Source organism: Callospermophilus lateralis, chromosome 15 (genome assembly GCF_048772815.1).
Source record: "Callospermophilus lateralis isolate mCalLat2 chromosome 15, mCalLat2.hap1, whole genome shotgun sequence".
Classification (NCBI taxonomy): Eukaryota; Metazoa; Chordata; class Mammalia; order Rodentia; family Sciuridae; genus Callospermophilus; species Callospermophilus lateralis.
Genome location: NC_135319.1, coordinates 45,493,069 through 45,520,212, shown reverse-complemented (window position 1 = coordinate 45,520,212; position 27,144 = coordinate 45,493,069). Strand labels below are relative to the sequence as shown.

The window sequence follows — 27,144 nt, the reverse complement described above, 5'->3', positions numbered from 1 at the left end:
TACGGCGAGATGAGGTCCTACGCCACTGGGGCACGTGGCGCATGCGCAGCTCCGGAGGAGCGTAACAGAAGAGACATTGCTAGTAAAGATGAGGCTACTGGTTACATCTTATTTTATTTCTTTACAAATTAAAGATGCATTGAAAAATAAACCAATGAAGAGAAATGAGAGGTCCAGAGCAGGGGCATCCCAGGCTGGGAGCAGACAAGGCTTGGCTAACCCTCAATACTAGCCCTTGTCCTGCCCCAGCCAGTTGGGGTTGGAAGATAACTGTCAGCCACTCAGTCAATCCCAAAGCCCAAGTGGTGTCCTGGTGAAAGAGCACAGGGCTTCAGCCACCTGTCTCTCCCCAACGACTCCTGGCTTGAAGAAGCTGCGTTGCCAGTGGAAGCTGAGTGGGATGTGGGCTGGCTCTGTGAGGTATTGCAAGTTGATGATCAGGCTCCCTACAGAACCATCCAGTGTTGAGGCCTCTCCAGCTGAAAAGGAGGCTGGTACCTCTCCCAGGTGAAAACATATTTTGCAACTCAATTCCCAGGCTTATTCATCTCTGACAACGTGCTTCTATCCATGAAGTAATCACCAGTCATTGCAAGGGAGAGAACACAAACAGCGGAAGCAGAGAAAGCTAATCAACCACCCTCAATAATTGTGATTTGGCTGCTGACCTCCAGGCCCAAGAAGGACCAACCACTTGTCTCTCCACCACCTATGGTCTGTACCCCAGCTCTTGTGTATCTGTACGTGTTATCCCTAATATAGGAAGTTGATGACACTGAGCTGAATTAGCCGCCCCCTGTAGTAACCTGGGATCCCCACTCCTTCCTGCCTGCCCGTCTCCTCTCAGAGGCTGGTCCAAAGGGACAAAATATTACCAGGGTCTGGGTGCCTCCAAACCCCCAACACCGAATCATATACAGTAAAACGAAAAACTACATTCATTACGACAGGATTAGCAGGAAAAGGAGGATAGAGTGAAGGGATAGGGGCACCTTCCATCAGCAGGACATGACAGAGTGGTAGGATTACTTAAGCCCAGAAAGAAGGTGTCTCCTTATATCTCCCCCTCCCCCCAAAGAGACTGAGGTCAGCTTACATGACTTATAAGATATGGAACTGTCCCAATTTCTCTGCCATCCTGGGATACTTTCTGGAAGCTGGCCTGGGACCCTATGCCGTTTACCCATTTGCTTTTAGCTCAGTAGCTGCCGAATCTCCTTGTGCATATGACAGAGAAAGTCCACATAGGATGCTCCCCCGCTCAGGCTCTTGTCTTCCACCAGAAAGTGCTTGAACAGCATCTCCAGCTTATCCTCCTGTTTCACCACGATAAGCTATGGCCAGAATGCAGGGTCAAAGGGAATGAAGCATGCCTAGAAATCTCATGATCTAATCACTCACTCACTCCCCACCCCACTTCCAGGTGAGGACTTGACAAGAAATTTAGGGTTTAACCATGCATGGTGGTTCATGCCTATAATCCCATCTACTTGGGAGGCTTAGGCAGGAGGATCTCCAAGTTCACAATGCAAGCCTCAGTAACTTAGTGAGACCCTCAAAAGAAAACATAAAACAGGCTAGAGATGTAGTTCAATAGTAGAGCTCCCCAGGTGCAATCCCTAGTACCACAAAAAATTGAAAAACAAGAGGCTTCAAAGAAGTGTTACCTTCATGTACCGTGATCTCTGTGCCCGTAAGCTATCAATGAGGCCTCGAACCTTCTTGGACAGTGGATTATCCAGAACTGGCAGAATACTCTGGAACACAAAAGCCATTCCTCCTTGTGATGAAGTACTCATAATTCAGTCAAGAAGGGGGCAGCACAGATTTATGCATAAACTGAGAGCCTGAGTAAAGATTGACAGTACCCTCCTTTCCCCATAAGTGTTCCCTGTTATGCAAGGGGCCCCACACACTAACTTTATTGGCTCCCACTCACACCACAAAATGTATTTCCACACCCATATTCTCCATGACTCCTTGTCCTCACCAAGCCACTGGTGATTTGACTGAAGGAAGAGACGTTGAAAAGGCTCTGGACAACACCCTGTTGAACACTGGCTCCCACCCAGAGGAAGAGATTGAGCCCATTCTCCAACAAATATATATCGCCATTGCTTAGACGTTCTTCAGATGCTCGGATTGCTGGTGGTTCAGTGGTACTCTCAATGGGAGATTTTGTCTAGACAAAAGGAAGGGGGCAAAAATTTACCAAGGAACATAAGACATGCCTGCCCTCTTCACACATATACACAGAACTCAAAAAGCCCCTAGACACCACTCACTCTGTAATTCTCAGTGTGAAATGTACTTAAAACAAATTCCTTAGTATCAAACAGAGATACTATTACTCTCCCACCCACAATTCCTCCTCCTTTTTTTTTTTTAGTTTCTTTAAAATTTTCTTTTTAGTTATAGGTGGACACATATCCTTTTTAAAATTTTTTTAATTAATTAATTTTTTGGGTGGCAAGGGGGATTGAACCCAGGACCTTGTGCATGTGAGGCAAGCACTCTACCAACTGAGCTATATCCCCAGCCCTCTTTATTTCATTTTTATGTGGTGCCAAGGATTGAACCCAGTGCCTCACGCATGTTAGGCAAGTGCTCCACCTCTGAGCCACAACCCCAGCCCCCCCAAAATTCCTTCTTCTACGAGGCCCTTATCTCAGTGCCATGTCTCACACCCCAATCCTCAATCACACCAATGGCAGGAGGCGAGGATAGAAGAAGACATTTGTCTCAGCCACATCCATGGAGGTAACCAGCTGTCGGACATAGGCACGGTCATCTGTAGTGACTTCTGCTCCAGGCTGCAGGACATCACTCTTCAACACACAGTTCAGATAAACTGGGAGTAGCTTCATGCACTCAGGAAGGATCAACTGAGGAGTTATTGGAATAAAATTAATGATCATGAAAAATTCCTCCTATGTGTTAAACTTTGTCCCAAAAACCCCTCCACTGACATGTTTGCCCCACCTGTCCTGCAGAGGAGGGGCTGGCACAGTTCTTTCTGTAACAGGCTAGGATCTGGGCACACTGTGTGATAAGAGTGTCACGCACAGACTTCACAGGGCTGTTCAGGACACCCCGGTATGCTGGGTGGAAAAGGGAGAATAGCAGTTACTGGTCAGCCACATCATATGAGCCTTCCCACCATCAGACCTACCCAGGAATGTTGAATTGTTGACCATCTTGGGCCTTTCTCTCAGCCCCAATCCCATCCTGCCCTATGCCTATCCTCACCAAATTTGGCCATGTAGTTGATAAGTGTGTCAGTCTCACAGTTCCGATACAGATCAGCCAGCAGGGTGCAGCAGTTCAGGGCCAGGTTGTGGATGCGGAGCCGACGCTGCCCTGCACAACTGGTATAAAGCAGGGCACACTAGAGGAAGAAAGAGGGGAAACTCACATCCTCCCTCACAAAAGTCCTCTGAAAAACTGTCCCTTTGCTACATCATTAAACTAGAAGAAAAGGTATAAGCCAACCCTCCCCCAGCTGCTTCTTTGAATCTCTCTACCTGCTCCTCACCTAGTACTTCCTCCCTAGCCCCTGCCTCCCGCTTGCCACCTGCAGGAGCGCTCCACTCTCTTCATTAAGCCGATCATCATGCTTGAACTCCACAGTCACTGTCTTGTCCCCATCTAGCCCAGCCAGCTCCACATCTGTTGTGTTGCTCATGTAGAATGCTCCAAAGAAATCTACAGCACGGATACCTGAGGCCACATAGAGACAGGGTCACAACTAAAGGTATGACAGGTGCCACACGCTTTCCTCTCAGATTTAACCCCCCAACTGCTCTTCAACCAGGACTGACCAGTGCTTGTCCGGACCCGCATCACAGCATCAAAGCCAACAACCTTCTGTACATCACGACGCAGGTCACTCAGGAACCGTTCCTGATCATTCTCCACCTGCAGTCGCCCAGGTCCAGAGTCATATCACTAACCATATAACTTACCCTGCAGTTTCCCTGTACCCCTTCCACTCCAGAAAGCCTGCTTAATTATAATAACAATAACAGTGAAAATGATTAACAATGATATTGATAATAGTGATACTTTTAAAGCACTGACTACATGCCAGGTACCACACAGAGTGCTTTACATATGATTATTTCATTCTGTGGATAAATCCTAATTAATAAGTATTAAAATGTTCTTTCATTTTAGAAATGAAAGAACAAAAAAAGGGATAATAAATTTTTTCCTGTGTTAATAGCGCTATTATGTGGTGAGGCCAGAGTATCAACCCAGTACTGACAGCAAAGACCTTGCTCCTAACCTTGCCCTTGCAGAGCTCCCTTCTTTACATTTCTCTAACACAATTCCTATTAATGAGTCAGCGGCTCAGAAGCCACTCCATATGTAAGCAGTCATTCTAAGATCTGCTGCCATATGCCACCCAGAATTCCACACCATACCTGAAAGCAAGCATATTTGTAGACAGAGCCACCAGTGAGCTGGGGCACAACAGAGAGCGTGGCCACATCCACGTACTGGTTAGGGAAGAGAAAGAGGTCTACACAGCAGCCTTGGGCCACACACTCTTTGGCCAGAGTCTGATAGGCACCTGTCTGGGGCTGGAACAGAGTCTGGAGAGGAGCAGAAAAAATGTTCAAATTTCTCAGCTCTTCCCTCTTTAAGGGAATATATGTAATATGGATACTCAAATACTTGTAAGACTTCAGAGCATTGCCTAGGAATTTACAATAGTAGTACAAAGTTCTGTTTAAAAAAAAGCAAAGCCAGGCACAGTGGTGCTTGCCTGTGATCCCAGCTACTTGGAAGACTGAGGCAGAAAGATCACAAGTTCAAGGTAGCCTTGCAACCTAATGAGATCCTGTCTCAAAAATAAGAGGCAGCTCATTGGCCCAAGCTTGTAATACTAGCGACTTGGGAGGCTAAGTTAAGAGGATCACAAGTTCTTTTCAACTTAAAGAAGCCCTGTGTTAAAATAAAAAATGGAGATGTAGCTTAGTAGTAAAGTGTCATTAGGTTCAAACCCCAGTACTACCAAAAAAAAAAAAAAAAAAAAGAGTCCACAGAGGGCTTTGGACTGGGACAGGATAGAAACATGTGGAAGTAGTGAAACAGGTTGGCTAGGCCTTGGGTTCAATCTCCAGTATCACACACACACAAAAGACACTGGGAAGAGTCATCACCTTTCCCTCTACTGAAAAGTCTTCCCCCCACCTTCCAGTCCCACACCTTTTCCTTGTCTGTGTTGATCAACTTCCTGTCATCTCTATTCTTCAGCTTCCCTGGGGCCTCTGCAATGGGCAAGGATGTATGGAACAGAAACAGCTTCCCTGCACACTCAGCAGCCTAGGAAAGAAGACAGCACTACATTTTCATTTTTTATTCATTTATTCCTTCCCTTATCATTTATTAAGCACCAACTATGTCAGAAAGGTTGACTTGCTGGACAGTCACCAATCACTGAAGAAATGGAGACTGTATCCCAGAGGGTAAAGATGGTGAGAGGAATGTAAGGCAGAGAAAAGAATAAAAAAGCAAGGCAGAGGAGGTTACCAAGAACTCTAACAATTACCTTCAAAGCCTCCATCCCAGCCTGGATAACTGGGGCAAATACTGTCTCTGTCTCTCTTGTGTCTGCGAACATTTCTGGAATCTGATCCAATAAGCTAAAGAGATAGGCAATGGGAAATAACCAAAATTGCTATTCAGATTCCATATGCTTTAGTTTTTATTTCTCTTAAGAATCATCTGGCCCCCAGACTCTGAAACTCCTGAAGCCACAGTCCCTGTCCACCTACTGACCCCAACTCCCTGGCCTTCCCCACTCTCTCTTCACCCCTACAATCTGGCTCTTACCTAGTGATGACTGCCCGAGACTCATTGACATTGACCAAGAAGCCATCCAGGAGTGGCACAAACATGTCAGCCACATCAGATACAACCATCATCTGTGGCTGGGCCAAAGAACTCTTCACATTGTAGAAATGGAGCACCTTATTGTAGGTGACAAAGCCAACGCGGATTGCTGATTCTTCTGCCCCGCCCTCCCTGTGGATGGCAATATTTGTTACCCTGATTTGGCAACTTCTCTACCATCCACAACTTCTTAAGATCCGGATTCATCTGCTCAGTCAACTTCCCCAAAACCCACCATTCACCAAAGGAAGCACCTTAGCTCCGTTACTCTCACCTAGGTAGGTAGTCTAACAGTGACTTGAGCTCCTCACAGAGAAGCCTCACAAGACCAGTCCTGATGGCATTGTAGGAAACATCAATCATGAAGATGAAGGCAGGAGGGCTAGGAAACTTATTATTCTGCAGAGGAAGGATATGGGGAGAGAAGGGTATGGTAAGGAAGCCAGCTGACCAGAAAGCAGTCGGCATGAAAGGGGACAACAAAGGGGTAAGGGAAATGATAACAGCAATTCTGAGCTGTCTCATTATCCTCCACCCATTGCTCCTCCCCTGCTACCTTCCCTCACCTTGCAGTAATCTACAGTGGCCAAGAATTCATAAGAGCCCAGGGATAGCTCAGGACGGTCATAAGCATCCACACGTTTGCCGGTATGATCCAGATGTTGAAAATACTGGGGGGGAACTGTGGGGAGTATGCAGTGTGTTACTCAAAGGTCCACTCTCAAACTTAGTACATCTGGCCCTAGCTGAGCTGCCCCATATCACTCCAATGCCCCAACATGTGCCCTACTTCCCCAGCTCCTGAAAAAGGGACTCTCATCTATCTAATTAGAAACAGAACAATGAGATGCAATCAAGACTTTCCCCCTGAATCCCAGCCTCCATGGACATACCATCATTGATACAGCTGCAAAAGCAGCACTGGAAGCGCCTCCCTCCCTCGATGAACTGCATGAAGGGGCACATGTATGCTTTACAGCGATTACAGCGTAAAGGGCCAGATTCCCCATGGTCCACAACATATGGCGAAGCCTAAGAAGCAAAGGGGAGGGGCTCAGACATGGAGGGAAGCTATGGTGGGTTCAGACATGTATGTGTGGTGGGTTCAGGCAACAGATGAGGAGGAACAACCTGGAGGGAGAAGGGACATGGCTCAGATATTTTGCCTGGGGAAGGAGTACAGTGGAAAAGAATGAGGACAAATGACTGAGGGTACTGACCAAAGGAAAATGTTCCTGAGTCTAAATTTCATAGTTCCCTCTTCTTATTCCCTATTTCAGAATGAATTTCTTTTTGAAAAAAAAAAAGGACTGCATAATTAATCACAACAAGCCAAGGATTGCCACAGAAAGCCAAAGATATCCAAGATTATTGTTTCTGGTCCTATATTCATTCCTTTCCACTCCTGCCATAGGGATCTTGACTCTTGCTTCTATTCCTAAGTATCTATAACACTTCTCTCCTTTCACCTAGAGTAGAATTTTGATACCTACTGATGTCTCAGGCAGATATCACTTAAGAGATAAGAGACCAGTGTCCAACCATCTCCACTGGGACTCAGAAAAAGAGAAGAGAAAAACAAAAGAAGACAAAGAAAGAAATAGACTACAAACTGAATCTTGAGTTTCCAAGTTCTAGAGAACTCTAAAGTTAGATAAGTAAAGAATGAACATAAAGTTATCTATAAGGTCTAGAAGTTCAGCTGTTTAGCTCTTTTTTATCATGCTGGTTCCAGGTACTGAGTGACACAGATCAGGGGCCAAGCCAGGTAAAAGACGGAGTACTGGATCCTAATGTACCTGTCTCTTACATACTGTCTTATATATCTGGGGTGACAGGTCAGCCTATAAAGAAAAAAATAGAATTATGTATTTCACATCATCTGGTGATGATCATTCAATGAGAGGTTCCTTCATCCAGATGTCTTCACCTCACAAGTTGGTCCTGCCTATTTTCATATGGTTTGTTTCTCCCATGAAACCTGGTCCACATGGCAATTTCTATCATCCCCATCATTCTCTCCAGGAATAAGCCCTGGGAAAGAAAGCTACTAAAGATACTGCCCCTCCTGTCCGATCAAGATTTATTCTATCATGACAGTCAGAATCACATCTAGGAAATAGCCTTATTCCCCCTCCTTCCCTTTCATTATATTCTAGCCCCTTCCCTGACTTACCTCCTCTGGGGGCAGCCTTGCCAGTGGCTTGATGACAGCTGCCAGGGGCACTTGAGCCTGCTTTGCCATGTCAGATGTGCAAGGGATATTATAGGATGTACAACGGATGTATCGGGGACTTGCATTCCCTAAAGAAGGAGGTAGATGGTCTCACATGAGTCATATTACAAGAGCCCTCCAGTTACCAGCTCTCCAATGATAATTCACCCCATCACCTCCACAAATGCTAGAGCTGATGGTGGCTTTTTTCCCTACCAGAAGGACTTGGTCTCTGGTTACAGACTGACAAAATCTACAAACTGATAACCTTAGACAAAAGGCCCCCATAGAGCGGAGTTAACACCTTTCTCACCTTGGTCTTTTACCAGGAAGCTGGTGGTGACTAAGGGTGGCACCTGGCCCCGTACACCAGTAACAAATGGCTCTGAACCCCGGTTGTTCCTGTCATCTTCAATGACCTGAATCTGCAGGGAAGAAGTGAAATGAGTGAAGTGATAGGAGAAAATGAAGTGCCAGGTCCCAGAGTGCCAGGAAAAAGACAGGCTATTTGCAATTAGCAGATTTGCCAAGAACACCTCATGCACAGGCCTGCTCTCCTAGATAACATATCAAATGCCACAATGCCAATCTTTCACTCTATAGCCAGCAATAAGATGCTGGGCAGGCCACATTAAATATGAGCTTCTTGATAAATCGCCCCTGGCCCCCAGTCAATAGTGAATACCCTCTTATTCCTCCCACTCTAGCTCTAATCACAGACCATCAAACATGGTTAGAGTCTACTCCCATCCCCACCAAACCTCCCCAATCCCTGATCCTCCCCAAGATATGTTGAGTTAGAGCAGGAAAACAGATGGCAGTAACCATGTAAAAATGAATCTACCTGGAATGACTCTACAGTCAATGAAATTAACAGGGACAGGGTGAGGAGAGAATTAAACAGCCAGAAATGATCAGGTAAGATAAAAAAGCAGATGCTGCCTTCCTTTCAGGTAAGCATCAATGTGTATATGGGAGGACAGAATAAATATCCAATTCTTAAAGCTCAAGCCTCACCCCCATATTTTGACAAATACAGTGAAGGGGGAAAAATATGCATATGCAAAGCTGGTAACCAGACCCTTGTGTAGGTTGGTGACCTTTGATAAGTTACTTCAAGATGAGTTTGATAAAGCCAGAAAACATAAAGGGCAAATAAAACTATCCCACAGCAGAAAAAGTAAAGCTTAGAAATATAGCAAAATCAAAGGCTTGCCAGATAAGAAAGTGGCCCACACATTTCAAACAAACAATCCCTTCCCCTCTAAGAAATACCAGTTTGGGATTTGATGAACCTATATATTATAGCCACCTACCCAAATGTTTCTTCACAACAGGCTGTAGACCAATTAAACCCAAAATGGAAGATTATACCGCTTAACTTTGTCCTGTTCCATCACGTGTCACACACAGGCTCCTGGAAGAGCCAGAAGCAGGACTAAAACCCAAGCTTAACATTCCATCTGGCTTCACCCTTAAAGCCTGACCTTCTACCATCCCAAACTCAAGGTACTGCTAACAGCTTGCTACCTCTTCTTTATGTGGTGACTCGAGGCATGCATATCCTTCAGCTTATAAAAGAAAGAATTTAAAAGGGCAAAGGAAAAAGTATGAACAGGGATGGATATGGTGGATGAGGTGAAGATGAGGTCACAGGCATGCATGGATGGCACTAACACAGGGATGACACACACACACACACACACCCCCTGCACTTACTGGACTAGGAATGGCATCAGGGTCTATTCTGTGCCTGGTTTTCTGCTGAGGAGGCAGCTCATTGAGTTGCTTTTAGTGTTTTAATAATAAAGGCAGCAGGGGAATACAGGGAGACAAAAGAACAAGAGGCAGATATTACTTCTCTCAACCCTGATGAGTTAGATGTGAACAACTGGAGCCCAAATCAGACTGCTGAAATCAGGCCCCCTCTAGATCTGAAATTCTGAGTCTCTCCAGCCCAATAAAGAGACTGCAGTAGTTCAAACTATGATATAGAAGATAAGGATGCAAATAGGAAGTAAAAAGGATTTACAAGGAGGGACTAAATGGGAGAAACCTTAAGGAAAATGAGGAATACTCCCTCCAAAAGGTAAACCTTCTATTTAAGGACTCTTCTTATTCTGAAAAAAGCCTCCCTCACATCCAATCACACTCTTTCTGACTGTGAAGGAGGGGGAAGATAGGAGAGCTACTCCATCCTTCCAGGTCACCCTTAGCCAACAGGTTCCCTCACCATAGTGATTCCCCAAAGGAAGAGGGAAGAGAACAGAATGGAATATGACAATGGCTAAGCATGGTGAGGTAACTGACATAGCAATGTTACAGACAAGACTATAAAGTGGACCCTACTTGGGAATACAGCCCCAGCCTCTATCCTGAATCTGATAAGGAAAGCCTGAGGATTCTGCTGATGGTTCTAAGGGTGAGATTCACCCTCTTCCCGGGAGAAGCAGCTTCCCCATTGAGACTTTATACACACACTGTCCTTCTACAATATAAATCACTTTTCCCCATACATACAGCATAGGCCTATCAACCATAAATAATGTGGGCTTCCTCATACAACACTGTCCAAGTAGGAGCAGAGAGGAACCAGTGCAGTTTTCCTGCTCTGAACGCCTAATATCAGATAATCCTCACCTGCTCTAACCATTAGGAAGAATGCTGTCCTACTAGGTATATGGACAAGACCCAGCTACTACTACACAGAAGAGCAAAGATGACCATGTATGCCCAACAGTAATAGAACTCATCCCTCAACCCAGAGCTCCACTTTGGCTTCTCTTCCTTCTCCATGCAGCTATGGAATAAAACTGCTCTTAAAGATCTCTGGAACTTAGAAAGCACAGTGGCATATGCCTGTAATCCCAGCAACTTGGAAGCTGAGGCAAGAGGATCACAAGTTCAAGGCCAGGCTCAGCAACTTATCGAGTCCCTGTCACAAAATAAAAAAGGGCTGGAAATGTAGCACCCCTGGGTTCAATCTTTAGTACCATTATAAAAAAAAAAAAAAAAAATTCTGGAACTACAGGTTCGAGTTCAAAGAATCAAAAATCATATCTAGGTTCTAGGCCTATTAATAAGATGAATGAAATGGAAAAATTAAGAAAAAATGCTAAGCAAAAGGTCATCTAGGTCAACCTGCTTATCTGCAGACACAAACCCATTTCACAGGACCATATGAGCATCAACTTACAGGGCTAGGGATGGCATCAGGATCCAGGCGCTTAGGAGGCAGTGGTTGAGGAGGCCCAGGTTGACTGCCAAAGGTGGGTGCTCCAGGGTAAGGACTTCCATAATTGGGCTGAGGGCCCCGGGTTGGTCCAAAGGAACCTGAAAGACAAGAGCACAGGGTAATGAACTCAAAAATTCCCTCCCTGCTGGGTGCAGTGGTGCATGCCTATAATTCCAGAGACTTGGAAGGCTGAGGCAGGAGGTTCACAAGTTGAAGGCCAACCACAGCAATTTATGGAGGCCTTAAACAATTTAGCAATACCCTACCTCAAAATAAAAAATAAAAAGGATTGGGGATATAGTTCAGTGGTAAAGTGCCCCCTTGGTTTAGTTCAATTCCCAACAACAAAAAAAATAAAAAAATAAAAATCCCCTTCTTATATCTTCATAAGGACTCAGGGGAAAAGACTAGACTCTATAAACATAAAAATATAAGAAACACTAATCCCTGGGGAAGCCATTCACAGAAAGATGACACTATCTGAACTAAAAGAAACACTAATGTCTTATAAACCTCACATCCTAGTAATGATACCCTGAAGTAATCCATCTAGTTCACCACTTAAAAACAAATACTAAAAAAACACCTGAAAAGCTGAGGCCTTTGGCTTCCTTGATAGACCTTGGGAAAAACTCACCATTTTGTTGCAGCTGATAGCCTGGCTGTTGAGAGGAGTGCATAGGTGGTGGGGGTCCTGGGAGCCCAGTCACCTGGGGGCCTGGGGGCAGAGCTTGAGGAGGAGGTGAGGATACATGGTTGGGCTGGCTCACTGGGGGCCCCCCAAAACCCTGTCCAGGCAGGAGTGGACTGGTCATAGAAGGCATCCGAGGAACCCCTGAAGCTGGGGGCGTGAAGCTGGAGGCCAGTGGTGGGGCAGATCGTTGGGGAGGCTGGACCCCTGGATGACCTTGGGCCTGGCTAAGGGGAGGAGCCTGGCCCTGAGGATAGGAGCCATATGGACCAGAGTTAGGGAAACTTCCTGAGGCTGAGGCCAGCGACGTTGGTGGGCCTGAGAAAAAGAAGAAGTTGAGTCAGAGGCTAGTGTTTCTGTGTCCTTGCTCAGTAAATCACTTCCCTTTCCACAAAAGAAGCACAAGTATGACTGTCCCATCTTTTGGGGCTCAGAGGTATAGAAAATAAAAGGAAAATAAAAGGGATTCAGGTATACTCCCAGAAACTAATACCTCTAAAAAGGAGACAGCAATGCTCCAATGGTCACTGCTACTTACCATAGCCCAGCCCCGAAGTGGGAGGGGCTGGAGCCATAGCACCACTGATCTGCATTCCAGCCAGCTGTGCAGTCACCTGTGCACTTGTTGGAGGAGGGCCATAGGGCTGAAGCACAGCTGGCTGGCTGACCACAGGGGCCAATGGGGAACCAAATGGCTGAGACCCAGGGAGCCTGTAAAAAGAAGGAAAACAGAGGTGACTAGTGGGCTGTGCTATCCTTTAAACCTGGCCGGAGCTACATACCATTCGGGAAGCTATACTGTTTTCTGGCATCACTAATCCTGAGTTCTTGTATGGCATACTTGTATATCTATGAGTAAATTACATTCCTGATTGTCTACATTGTGATTATTTGTGAAAATCTTATTTTATCTAGGTTCATTCCAAAAACATGTTAAGCACCCTTTGGTCAAATACTATTTAATCTGCTAGTTAAATTATCACCTCCTCTGCCTCAATCCTTTGTTAACAAACCATCTCAATTTTGTAATCTGAACCCTTAAAAGGTTGAAAGGAAAGGCACATGCATATGAGTTCTTAACAAATGTGAAATCAAACAAATGCAATTTATTTTTCAACTTTTAAACTAGTACATATTCTTTCATCCTGGGATAGATATTAGAAAAATCTGTAAGATCAATTTGGTGTTGTGGTACACACCTGTAATTACAGCAACTCAGGAGGCTGAGGCAGGAGGATTGCAAGTTTGAGGCCAGCCTCAGCAAGTTAGGAGACCCTCAGCAACTTAGCAAGACCCTGTCTCAAAATAAAAAATAAAAAGGACTGGGGCAACCCCTATTGGGCCCCCTCTTGCCATCCGGGAGCTTTGTCTCTTTTCTTCTCACTTAAATAAATCTTACTCTTTTACTCTTTAAAAAAAAAAAAAAAAAAATGGAGATGCAGTTCTGTGATAAGACATCCTAGGTTCAATCCCCATTACCAAAAAAAAAAAAAAAAAAAAATGCATAAGATCAGAGCAGATGATCAGCTGAGTTTGGCATTCTGTACTAATTGAGAGAATAATTGCGAACTGTCCCAGGAAGGGACTAGAGAAAAGACATAAACTGAATAGTTTTCCGACTGGGTCTAACAAGCAACATCTTGTTGGTTACTTGCATGATACTAGACAGCACATTTAAATGTTTTTTGTTTTATTTTTTAAATCATAGATGGGACTGGGGTTGTGGCTCAGTGGTAGAGCACTTGCTTAGCATGCATGAGGCACTGGTTCGATCTCCGGCACCCATAAAAATAAATAAAGGTATTAGGGCTGGGGTTGTGCTCAGTGGTAGAGTGCTTGCCTTGCATGCAGGGGACACTAGATTTGATCCTCAGCACCACATAAATAAATAAAGTAAAGGTATTGTATCCTACAAAAAAAAATCAAAAAACAAATAAATAAACAAATAATAAAGGTATTGTGCCTGTCTACAACTAAAAAATATTTTTTAAAAAAAATCAGGGCTGGGTATATAGCTCAGTTGGTAGAGTGCTTGCCTCACATGCACAATGCACAAGGCCCTGGGTTCAATCTCCAGCACCACCAAACAAAACAAAACAAAACAAAACAAACCATAGATGAGTGTGATCATCCATGCCTCTAATCTCAGCAACTCAGTAAAGTGAGGCAGGAGGATCACAAGTTCAAGGCCAACTTTGACCCTACCTCAAAATAAAAAGTAAAAAGAACTGGGGTTAGTTCAGTGGTAAAGCATGCCCAGTTTCAATCCCTAGTACCTAAATAAATAAATACAAAATCATACCTTTGATTTATAAAGCATCTCAAGGTTCTTCTATTTGCCAGTGGTGGTGCAGGGGTGGTTACCAAGGATTGAACTCAGGGGCACTCAATCACTGGGCCACATCCCCAGCCCTTTTTTATATTTTATTTAGAGACAGGGTCTCACTGAGTTGCTTAGCACCTCACGTTTGCTGAGGCTGCCCTTGAGCTTGCAATCCTCCTGCCTCAGCCTCCCGAGCCACTGAGAATACAGGCATGTGCCACCGCGCCTGGCTTCTAGGTTCTTTAATATAGTATTATGGCAAAACAATGAGAAATACAGAGTGTATAGGTAATTAAAACAGTAAAAGTAAGCAGGCCAAACTAGAACTAAGCACTAGACCTGATTCCCAACTTAATTGTGAGATATACTATAAATAGAAAAAAAAGTACAAAATACATACCAGTACAGTTGAGTAATTATAATATGACCACTCATATAACCAAAAACCAAGTCAAAAAACAGAACGCATCAGCATCCAAAAGCCCTACATGCATCTATTCCGTAAACCCTTGCCCTTCTCCCAGGAGAAACTACTTTCATCACTTTGTAAAAATCATCCTCTGTCCTTTAGTACATTCCTCAATAGTACAGTTGTGCTTTATCAGGTTTTTTTTTTTTAAGCTTTTGTGAATGGAATAATTAAACACATATTCTTTGGTTTTTCTGTCTTTTATTCAACCACATTTATGAAAATGATCTATGATGTTCCCTTTAGCTATAATTCATTCCCTTTCATGACTAAATATTATTCCTCTAAATAAATATGCCACAATTTGCTTAAGCATTTTTTTTTCCCCGATACCGGGGATTGAACCCAGGGGTGCTCGATCACTGAGCCACATCCCCAGTCTTATTTTATATTTTATTTAGAGACAGGATCTCACTGAGTTGCTTAGTGACTCACTTTTGCTGAGGCTGGCTTTGAACTCACTATCCTCCTGTCTCAGCCCCAACAAGCCACTGGGATTACAGGCAGACACCTGGCTGCTTAAGTATTTGTTTTTTTAAATCTTTATTTTCATTTATTTATTTATTTTATGTGGTGCTGAGAATTGAACCCAGGGTCTCACCAATGTGAGGCAAACGCTTTACCACTGAGCAACAACCCCAGCCCTTAAGCAATTTTTTGGGTGGGTAGAAGGATTGGAACTCAGGGGCACTCAACCACTGAGCCACATCCCCAGCTCTATTTTGTATTTTATTAGAGACAGGGTCTCACTGAGTTGCTTAGCACCTCGCTAAATTGCTGAGGCTAGCTTTGAACTCACAATCCTCCTGCCTCCGCCTCCCGAGCCACTGGGATTGCAGGTGTGTACTACCATGCCTGGCTTTAAGCATTTATATAGATAGATATTAGGGATTTTCTTTTCTTTCTTTCTTTCTTTCTTTTTTTTTTTGTGTGTGTGTGGTACTGGGCATTAAATCCAGGGCCTTCATCATGCTAGGCAAGTGCACTGAGCTATAATTTCATTTCTCTTTTAATTTTGAAAGAGGGTATTACTAAATTGCCCAGGTTGGCCTTGGATTTGTAATCCTTCTGCCTTAGCTTTCAGAATCCCTGGGATTAATCATGTGCCACTGTGCCCCAGCATCCTTTACTTTTTTTCAACTGGATTATCTTTTTCTTTCTGATTAGTAGGAGTTCTTTATAAATTGTAGATACTTTTTGGGTTGAGGGAGGGCAGCGGTAGAGATAGAACCTAGGGCCTCCGCATGTTAGACAACCACCCTGCCTCCGAGGTATAGCCCAAGCTGTGTGTGCTCGTGTGTGTTTGTGTGTATGTATATACTCTTTTTTTTTGTGTGTGTGTGGTGCTGGGGATTGAACCCAGAGCCTTGTGCATGTGAGGCAAGCACTCTACCAACTGAGCTATCCCCCTAGCCCCCAAGCTATGTGTATATTATACGTAAATGTCTTTTTCCTTTCCTCACTTGCCTTTCCAATGCACTTTTCCCTCAACCTCTCCCTCTCCGATTATTCTCATCACTACAAACATACCAACATCTCAGAAAAATAACCAACTCTGCTAGAGGTATAGCTCAGTGGTAGTGTGCCTGCCTGGCATGTACAAGGTCACAGGTTCAATCTTAGCCAGACCCTGCTCAAAGAAAACAAGCTGGGGCACATCCATAATCCCAGCAATTTAGCAATGTAGTGGGGCCCTAAAAGTGAGACCTGTCTCAAAATAAAAAATAAAAAAGGACTGGTGGTGTAATTCAGTGGTAAAGCACCCCAGAGTTAAATCCCCAGTACCACAAAGAAGAAAAACACTATACTAAGTGAATCAAGTCACAGAGCCAGGCAGAGTGGCACAGCCTGTAATCCCAGTGGTTTGTGAGGCTGAAGCAGAAGGATCATGAGTTCAAAGCCAGCCTCAGCAAAAGCGAGGCACTAAGCAATTCAGTGAGACCCTGTCTCTAAATAAAACACAAAATAGGGCTGGGGACGTGGCTCAGTGGTCGAGTGCCTGAGTTCAATCCCCGATACCCAAAAAAAGAAGAAAAAAATCACATCATATATAATTTTATTCCTATTAAATCCAGAATCCGGAATCTATGGAGATAGAAAGTAAAACATCAGTTGCTTAGGACTGGAGGCATGGGAGAATGGAGGAATAAATAGGAGTAGCTAGATACCCTAAAGAATATGAAATTTCGGGGGTGGGGTTGTGGCTCAGAGGACGAGCGCTCGCCTAGCATGTGCAAGGAAGGCACTAGGTTCAATCCTCAGCACCACATAAAAATAAATAAATAATGCAGGTATTGTGTCCACCTGCAACTAAAAAAAAATAAATAAAAATGTTTTTAAAAAATAATATGATGTTTCTTCTTTTTTTGCGGGGAAGGAGGGTACGGGAATTGAACTCAGGGGCACTCAACCACTGAGCCACATCCCCAGCCCTATTTTGTTTGTTTTGTTTGTTTGTTTATTTAGAGACAGGGTCTCACTGAGTTGCTTGGTGCCTCATTTTTGCTGAGGTTGGCTTTGAACTTGAGATCCTCCTGCCTCAGCCTCACAAGCTGCTGGGATTACAGGTGTGTGCCACCGTGCCCAGCTATGATGTTTATTCTTGAGATGGTAGAAATGTCCTAAAACTAACTTTAATGAAAATTAATTGCAATATATTAAAACTCATTGATGGGGCTCGGGTTGTGGCTCAAGTGGTAGTGCGCTCGCCTGGCGTGCGTGAGGCAATGGGTTCAATCCTCAGCACCACATAAAAATAAAATAAAGATATTGTGTCCATCTAAAACTACAAAAATAAATAAATATTTTTTAAAAAGACCTCATTGAACTTTTACACTTCAAATAGGTGAACTGCATGGTATGTGAATTATATGTCAATAAAACTATTCAAAAAATCCAACCAAATAATATCACATCCCCTTAAAGTTTTGCTCCCCTTTTAGCTAAGCATTACAAAAGAATTCATCTATGCTCCATCTGTATTTCTTCAACTTCTTTTTTCTCTTTAAAGAGCCTTCTTTCTAGGTTTATTTTTCTTTTTATTCTAAGTCTCTTCTCTATAGTTGATTGATTGATTTTTTTTGGTACTGAGAATGGAACCCAGGTGCATTTAACTACTGAGCCACATCCCATCCCCAACCCCATTTTATTTTTATTTTGAGATAGGGTCTCACCAAGTTTCTGAGGCTGTCCTCAAACTTGCAATCCCCCAGCCTCAGCCTCCCCAGTCACTGGGATCACAGATGGACACTACCACACATGGCTCCTAATAGTTTTTCAACCAAGTCTATGACATTGTCAACTCAGTCTGAAAATATCTTTACCTGCCTTCTCTTAATGAGATACGTAATTCAAAGTTGACAACTATTTTCCCTTAATGTTTACAAGGTATTATTCTATCTGCTGACCCTATTACTTTCTACTAACTCTAATCAATTGCTTTTCCTCCTCTGAGAAGTCCTTATGGCCTGGGTTGAGGAAGTATGATTGCTTTGCTTTAGCTTCTGGAAGGTACTTCATCAATATTACTACCCAAGATCAAAATTTTAAACAAACTACTAGGGCATAATTTCCATACCTTTAAATGTTCAATTCAATGATTTTTAGTAAATTTGTAGTTACACAATGACCAAACAGAATCCAATTTTAGAACATTTTTATTATCCCCAAATGTTCCTTCATGTCCAATTGCAGTCCCAAGACTTTTCTTCCCCTACTCATCAAATACCAACTTAAGAAAAACAGGGCTTCCTATTATCTTCTGCCAGTGTACAAACTTTTTTCCTAATCTAACTGTTCTTGGAAGGTATAATCCAAACACAAACTACCTAAGCAAGGTATCAATTCCAAGGTATCAATTCTAGGACTTTCAGGAAAGTCCTAGAATTCTTCTCTCATCCCCAGCACCTGCTTAAATTTAAATCTCTGGATTTTCAAAATCATATTTTTTACTCAAGTTACTTTGATATTCAGTCTTCACTTGGTTTCTGGAACTTGAGTATTTCACTTTCTAAAAACCGATCTATTAACTTGAAAAAATTGTTTTTCAGAACTGAGGATTGAACTCAGGAGTTCTCTACAACTACTCTATGCTATATCCCCAACCCTTTTTCTTTTCTTTTGTGTGTGTGTGTGTGTGTGTGTGTGAGTGTGTGTGTCTCTCTCCCCCCAACCCTTTTTCTTTTGCGCCTCTCCCCCCACCCGACCCCCCGCCCCGCTGGTTGTTGTTGTTTGGTTTGATTTTGAGACATGGTCTTGTCAAGTTCTCCAGGCTGGCCTCAAATTTGGAATCCTGCCTCAGCCTTTGGAAACCCTGGGATTACAGGTATACACCTCCGCACCCCTCAAAATAAAATTTTTTTGTTTCTATTTTTTTTTCTCCTTTCTAAGATGACTAGTAAAAGGGTTTTCAGGTTATAGTAATCTACTGCTAGTTGAAACTTTTTGACCCCCTTCAACTAGGCAGTTTTCTTCAGCTCTTTGCTGAAACCACACTTACCAATGATACTAACCTTGCCAAATCACAACATTCAATTCTCAGCTCTCATCTTATCTTTCAGCAGTAATCGACAAAGCTAATTCTTCTAATGCCTTCTGGAAATATTCTCTCTAATTGGTTTCAGGATACCACACTCTCCTGGCTTATCTCCTACCTCACTACTATTCTTTCTCCTTTTTTTTTTTTTTTGGCAGTACTGAGAATCGAACCCAGGCCTTGACCATACTAGACAAGTGCTCTACCACTGAGCTACATCCCCAGCTCCCCTCTCATTATATTTTGTTTTGTTGTTTAGTTTCTGTAGTGCTGGGGTTCAAAGCCAGGGCATTGTGTAGGCTAGACAAGGGCTCTACCACACATTTATCTTTCTTGCTCTTCTACCACCATATTAACTTCTACCTCAAAGCCTTTGCACTTGGTTTTTCCTCTAAGAAACTCTTCCCCCAGAATTTCATCACTTTGCTGAAATCTCAAATTAGTTCGGAGAATCTTTCTTTTGACCAGAATTTTTTTTTTTTTTTTTAAACTGGGGATTGATCCCAGAGGTGCTTTACCACTGAGCTACATCCCCAGCCCTTTTTAAAATTTTTATTTTTAGACAGGGCCTTGCTAGATTGCTTACAGCCTCACTAAATTGCTGAAGCTAGCCTCAAACTTGTGATACTCCTGCCTCAGCCTCCCGAATCACTGAGATTACAGGCATGAGCCATCACACCCAGTTTGACCAGCATATTTAAAACAATTACCAGCCCAGCCTGGTGTTACATGCCTATAATTCCAGCAGCTTGGAAGGTTGAGGCAGGAGAAACACAAGTTCAAAGGCAGCCTCAGCAATTTAGTAAGGTCCTAAGCAACTTAGCAAGACCCTGTCTCAAAATAAAAAAAGTTTTAAAAAGGGCTGGGGCTAAGCACCCCTGGGTTCAATCCCCAGTACAAAAAAAAAAAAAAAAAAGTTCCCACCTCCTCATGAGTTACCCTCTATATCCCCACCTCCTCATGAGTCACCCTCTATATCCCCACCTCCCCCTATTTTATATCTTTAAGTATATTTGTCACCTGTTATCATCTATGTATCCCATTTGTTTGCCTTATCCATGTTTATGTTCAATGCTAAAAATGGATATTCTGAGTTGGGCACAGTGACACATGCCTATAATCCCCGAAAGTTGGGAAACTGAGGCAGGAGGATCACAAATTCCAGGTTAGCCTCAGCAACTTAGTGGTGCCCTAAGCAACTTAGTGAGAGCCTAACTCAAAGTAAAAAATAAAAAGAGATGGTGGGGTTAGGGCTGTCACTCAGCACTTGCCTAGCACATGTGAGGCACTGGGTTCGATCCTTAGCACCACATAAAAAAATAAATAAAGACATCTATAATTACCAAAAAAATTACTATTAAAAAAAAAAGGGGGGGATAGGGATGTAGTTCAGTAGTAGAGTGCCCAGTTCCAATCACCAGTGGGGATGGGGAGGAGACTTATGTTCACAGAAAAGAAAAATGTGCAAAAGAATGTGCAAAAGAATTATTCAATAATACACAGGGTTGGACATCAACAACACCTGTGATCTGAAATAACAAAATACAACAGGGTAGAGGGAAGAAATAAAGAGATATATGAGAAAGGTAAAAAGGGATCTATGAGAAAGGCAAAAGAAAAAAGGAAAGAAATAGATCCTCATATATTCCTAACCTGTCCACTTTCATCAAACCAATTTTATGTTAACCCATATACATACCTTTGCATCTGAACAGTGGAGCTTGGACCATTCTGTACATCACCTTGGCCAAACTGGCCATATGCAGTCTGGCCACATGGGGCCTGTGCTGTAGAGACTGGAGGTGCCCCTGAGGAGGGTGGGGCTCTTGACACACCTGAATGTAAAGGACAGAAAATAAGTGATTGGGAAATAACTTTCTCCCCCTCCCTGAGCTAGGAATGCAAAGTAAGAATCAAATCTCAGACCTTCACTGATCTAATACCACAAATGCACAGTGTAAAGGACACCATCAATATGCAACTCCAAACCAGTCTCATGGCACACACCTATAATCCCAGATATTCAGGAGGCTGAGGCAGGAGGTTTGCAAGTTTGAGGCCAGCCTCCATAACTTAGCAACATTGTTTCAAAACAAAAAATAAGAAGGACTAGGGACCTAGCTCAGTGGTAGAGCAACCCTAGGTTGAATCCCCAGTTGAATCCCCAGTACCACCAAACAAACCAAAAACATGAAACTCCAGCTACAGCAGTATTCTGAACATGGATGCCCAATAGAAAGCTTGTACTCTGCCAGACAGATAAACTAGGGTGAAGCTGCAGCCAGAGCCAAAAAAATGTAGGGCCTTCCTATGATCACTACACTTACCCACTAAACCCAAGACAGCATAATGTTCTTTTTTGGTACTAGGGATTAAACCCAAGAGCACTTAACCATTAAACCACATCCCCAGCTGTTTTTATTTTTTATTTTGAGACAGGTTCTCAATAAGTTGCTTAGGGCCTCACTAAGTTGCTGAGGCTTGCTTTGAACTTACACTCCTCCTGCTTAGCCTCCAGAGTTGCTGGGAATACAGGCAGGTACCACCGCACCCAAGCCTAATGTTCTTACCCTAGACAAAAAGTTTTTGAAAAAGATCTTACTCTAGAACTCGAAAGTTAGAGCATATATCAAAAAGGTGGTACAGAAGATAACCAAATAATATACTTAATTAGGCTGTAAAGAAAAGCATCTTTTTTGGTGTACAATGAATTGAAATGCATTCATGTACAACTAAGTAGAACAAACTAAAAAAAAAAAAATTAAAAGGAACCTTTTTGTTTTTCCTTTTTTTTTTTTTTTCAGTGCTGGAGATGGAACCCAGGGCCCTAATCCATACTACGCAAATGTTCTACCACTGATATCTGATGTATATCCTTGCCCCAAGGAAGGCACCTTTTAGGAAGACCATTCTATCACCCTCTTCTTCATACATTTTACTTTTCCTAATTATATCCTTTTCATCCACTTCTTAGTGTAGAAACTTCCAACAGCACAAGGTTCAGGACTGTTTTCACAGGTCAGAGACCTTGCTCCTGCCCAAGGGTTTAGTCAGGAGAGTTGGCCTCTCCTCCCATTACTGCTGTCACCTATGTCCTCACAAAAGCTGAACTCCATCCTTCCATCGGAGCTGCTATCAAAACTACTTCTACTACCCTAGCCATCCTTCCAATATGAAATGCAGAAACAGGGATCAGTTACTTGGCAAACCACTTCTGAAAAGTTGCTGACCCCTGGTCAAACAATTTATTTCTCCTTTGGCTTTGCCCTGGGTAAAGATTAGACATTATAGAACCAGCCTATAGGTTTAACTGATTAATGGAACTTGCTCACTAACCAGAACAGAACTAGTTAAATTTTCCTTTCAATAACAAAGCTATCTCTTGGAAGAAAGCCAAACTTCATGTTGATAAGTCAAGAGCAAAGGGAGACTCTGTCCAGTCAAAGTCCCAACCAAGAATAAGGCTCTTCTAAATAACTGGGACATAGCTGTGTGTGGTGGTGCACACCTATACCCTCAGCAACTCAGAAGCCTGATGTAAAAGAATCAGAATTTGGAGATCAACCTGGGCAACTTTAGTAAGACCCTGTCTCAAAATAACAAATTTTAAAAAGGGCTGGACATATAGCTCAGTAGTAAAGCACCCCTGGGATCAATTCCTAGTACTGCCCCCCGAGAAAAAATTGACATCTAATTTTTTTTTTTTTTTATGTTTTTTTTTTTTTTTTTAATATTTATTTTTTAGTACTTGGCGGACACATCTTTGTTTGTATGTGGTGCTGAGGATCGAACCCGGGCCGCACGCATGCCAGGCGAGCGCGCTACCACTTGAGCCACATCCCCAGCCCCTAATTTTACTACTTTAGATTCTTTTTCAAAGTATGATTAAAATGGTAATACTTCATTTATTTTCCAAATCTTACCTATGCCTCCATGATGCCTTGTTGTTTTTCCATATACCTTCATGGAATTTACTTCCTCAAAAAGAATAAATAGGGCCAGCCATGATGTTACACACCTGTAATCCCAGGAACTCAGTAGGCTGAAGCAGGAGGATCATAAGTTCATGGCCAGCCTCAGCAACTTAGTATGAGACCCTAAGCACTTAGCAAGAACCTGTGCCAAAATAAAATTTAAAAAGGAGGCTGGAGAAACTCAGTGAGACCCTGTATCTAAATAAAATACAAAAAAATAGGGCTGGCTCTGTGGTTGAATGCCCCTAAGTTCAATCCCCAGCACCCTACCCAAAAAGGGGAGGGGAGGAAAGGGATGGAGAGATGGCTCAGTGGTTAAGCATCCCTGGGTACCAAATCCCTGGTTACAAAAAGTAAACAAATAAATATTTTGGCATATCTTAAGTCCTCAGTAGCCTAATCAGAGATCTACCTTCCAAAAGGCCTTCTGGATAATCTGTAAAGTACATACAGTTCTTGAAAAAGTAATATAAAATAAAATTAAAATTAAAAAAGTAAAAGTAATATAAAAATCAAGTTTTTGGGGTTGGGAACATATCTCAGTGGTAGAGCATGAGCTTAGTATACTCAAGGTCCTGGGTTTGATCCACAGCACTTCAAAACAAACACTGAATCTAATGCAGGACCAAATTTGTCTTATTTTCCTAATGTTACAGAATATCTAAGAAATGGAGGAAACTCAAGCCAAGAAAAAGGAATGGCATTAGAAGAAAGATAGTTCCTGCACCAAAAATTAGGCGCAAAAATACTACACTTTTCATCCTAGAATCATTTATACACAGACTTGAGCCAGAGTCATTTATAAACAGAATCATCAGACCAACAAAAGACATTTGCCCTCTTGCTCTCTCTATATATATAGATGAATATGAGGAAGTAGTGATTTTAGGGAGTTTTAAGTCAACATGATCTGGAAGATCTATGACCTTAGTTTTTTTTTGTTTTGTTTTGTTTTTGGTACCGGGGATTGAACTCAGAGCCTCACACATGCTATCAAGCACTCTACCTCTGAGCTATATCCTTTGTCCTTTTTATTTCCTTTTGGGACAGTCTTACTAAGTTGCCCAGACTGGCCTCAAATTGATGATCCTCCTGTTTCATCCTCCTGAGTTGTTGGGATTACAGGCATTGTCCTACTGAACACATCTCCCTTTAGCTCTTACAATGCAACCAAAGGAGGCCATAAAGGAAGTGAGCTACCATTGAACCTGGAAGATGTACTCCCACTAGATGTCTGAAGGTGGAAACAGTCACCCATCTAAAAACAGGGAAGATAGACTGCTTTCAGTTTCAGGAAGCCAGTTTCATGTTCCATCACCCAAACTCCTTAGGCAGCTTTGTAGAGCAATACAACCCAACCTGAAGCTGCTGATTCCCCTCCTTAACTCAAAGAAACTTGGAAACATACCTTGGGGAAGAGTTTGCTGATAACCTGGCACCGGGCCATTATAGGCTCCATAGGAAGTGGGGGGCGCTGTGGTCCCTGGTTGCCCACCATAATTAGACTGATGATACCCTGGATAGATGGGCTGGGGCTGCCCAAATGGCGGCACAGGTGCAGCTGACTGGTTCACATTCATTATGAAAGCATCCCCGACTTGGACTCACCTATTTGAGAGACAAAAGATAAATTAGTCAAAACAAACTCTTGAAAGAAAGAGCAACTATTCAGGGTAGGAAGCAGAGATAAAAAGAGATTGACCTATCTGGCAGAGATCAGCTTAATCATTCCCACACTAACACAGGATCTGTCATTTTCTTCCTAGCCAATACCCAGTTTCTCCTCAAAGCAAGGATTGTTACTTTGAACCCCATGCTTCCTCAATGCCAAAAAGATATACATTTCAAGTTCAGGCAGACCCATCAGAATGGAACAGCAGCCTCCATTCCCCAGTGGATGATTTCTGGTGTCTAATCATACAAGGAGTCCTTTAGCTGATGAACTAACATAATGTTACAAGTAAATGAAACAATGTTTCCACTTTCCATTCATCTTTCCAGCATCACCTCATCAATTCATTCAACAAATACTGACACCCTCTAATATGCTAGTGTGTGTGTGTGAGGAGGGTGTTGGGGATTGAAACCAGGGCCTTGAGCATGGGAGGCAAATGTACTAGTCATTTTTAATCTAACCCTGGGGCTTACAGTAAAACATACCATCTAAAATCCCTCCCCCTCAAAAGACAAACTTTTAGAGTAACTGATTTAAGAGCAATAACATTCTTTGGCTAATCTGCAATAATCCAAATGCTACTCCAACCCCAGATTTTCCACTAAAACAGCACATGGACGTTGGAACTAAAGTATTAAAATCACCAAATGTAAAGAACACCTGAAAACTCTTTAGCAAGTAACAGATTAGAACTGAGTTCATTCAGGCACAAGAACATCTTCACATAATCAAAAGAAACAGTTCAAGGATTGGTGGCAATGTAAGATTTCATAAAAATATCAAGCAGAGGACTATAAGTATCATAAATCCCAATGCACTTCTCCAACTCTCCTGTTTCTGCTCTCCTTATGTGCTTGTTATGAATATAAGCCACTATCAAAATTACTACAATCTTGCCCAGCAGAGGAATGAATTAAAGGGTCTTTCAAGTATCCTCCCAAGAAAAGGACTATTTGATCATATCTACTCTGAACAGCCTTATCTTTCTAATTATAGGCAGAAGGGGCCCAGGAGGCAGGGGACCTCACAGGTATCTCAGTGGAACAATAGGCCTCTCCCCTTTGCTAGAGAAGGCCATCTTGACTTCAGAAAAGTTGAGCTGCTCCTGAACTAGAATTCTAAATTCAAAGCCATTTTGGGAGCTGGTCTTCCAAATCTGAAACCTTGCACAGGTCACTGACACTAAACTTGAGAGGTGTCCCCCTCCTTTTGTCTTCCTAAAGTCAGGAGGAAGTCGGGAGGAATGAAGCTTGTTCTCCAGAAAACAATCTCCTCAAACACACTCAGAAACTTGAAGTCAACCCCCAGTCTCGACTCCATACAAGGTGGACAGTGGAGGGTGACAACCCAAGGGGGCGGGGCAAGCTTCCTAGAACTCTGAAAGTAGTCGAACTGGGAGGCTGGGGGGCGCCAAGGATCAAGATTGTGAAGCCAAGGCAGCTTCTCAAGCCACAGTGAGAAGTCTTGTCCATTAAGCATTAGAGTCCGAGCATCCAGCACCCTTCGACAAGTTGGGAGCAGCAAGCTGGAGGGAGATTCTGGGCCGGGAAGCTAAGGCAGGGTCTAGGACCGATCCTGGGTCTTGGATGCGTGAGGTAAAGGTCTCTTCTTAGGCCCCGTCCCCAGACTCCTCCCTTCCTTCTAAAACGGGACCCCAATCTGGCCAGTAATACCCCTGTTTCTCCTCTGCATTCCTACCCACCACCGAACCTCCAGATGCCACTCCTCACCCGGCTCCAGATCCAGGTTCGACTTCGTTCCTAACGTCAAGGCTCCCAGGCTCCACTTCCGGTTCCGAGGGGGGGGGCGTCGTTTTCGCCCCCGGAAGTCCCTCCCCCACGCTCCAGGGCTGAACCACTCCTTCTGCCACGTCGGCATTAGGCGTGCATTTAGGAACCCGGATGCCGCGCGCGCGCTCTTCTTTTCTCTGTTATCATGGCTGTCCCCTACAAATCTCCGCTGAATTTTATTAATTTGGGTTTTGTTTTTTTCAGATGTCCTAATCACTTTATGGTCTCACCAGCTGAGATGCGATTGAGAAGGCTAGGTCGATCTATCTTTAGTAACGCTCCCTCAACCAGTGACGTATAGTGACCTCTGATCCAAACTCTTGTAGCCACTTCCTGC

At 43.2% G+C, this 27,144-nt stretch overlaps 1 protein-coding gene across 2 annotated transcripts; it reads right to left on the bottom strand.

The window, feature by feature from the left end:
- Positions 1–95: 95 nt before the first annotated feature.
- Positions 96–26,831, bottom strand: Sec24c (SEC24 homolog C, COPII component). 2 transcript variants are annotated; one of them, XM_076835126.1, is made up of 24 exons: positions 26,748–26,831; positions 24,751–24,950; positions 21,068–21,203; positions 12,581–12,753; positions 11,989–12,360; positions 11,313–11,449; positions 9,836–9,904; positions 8,430–8,541; positions 8,078–8,205; positions 6,795–6,933; positions 6,468–6,583; positions 6,176–6,300; positions 5,842–6,033; positions 5,558–5,651; positions 5,215–5,331; positions 4,428–4,598; positions 3,822–3,918; positions 3,575–3,720; positions 3,250–3,388; positions 2,983–3,101; positions 2,706–2,885; positions 1,991–2,182; positions 1,668–1,757; positions 96–1,334 (listed from the first exon to the last, which is right to left on the bottom strand). In XM_076835126.1, the coding sequence occupies exons 2-24, from the start codon at positions 24,920–24,922 to the stop codon at positions 1,194–1,196; spliced, it is 3,357 nt and encodes a 1,118-aa protein (XP_076691241.1). In that variant the 5' UTR covers positions 24,923–24,950; positions 26,748–26,831; the 3' UTR covers positions 96–1,193. The 2 variants fall into 2 exon arrangements, with proteins under 2 accessions (XP_076691241.1, XP_076691242.1); XM_076835127.1 differs by lacking the exon at positions 9,836–9,904.
- Between the last annotated feature and the right edge of the window lie 313 nt (positions 26,832–27,144).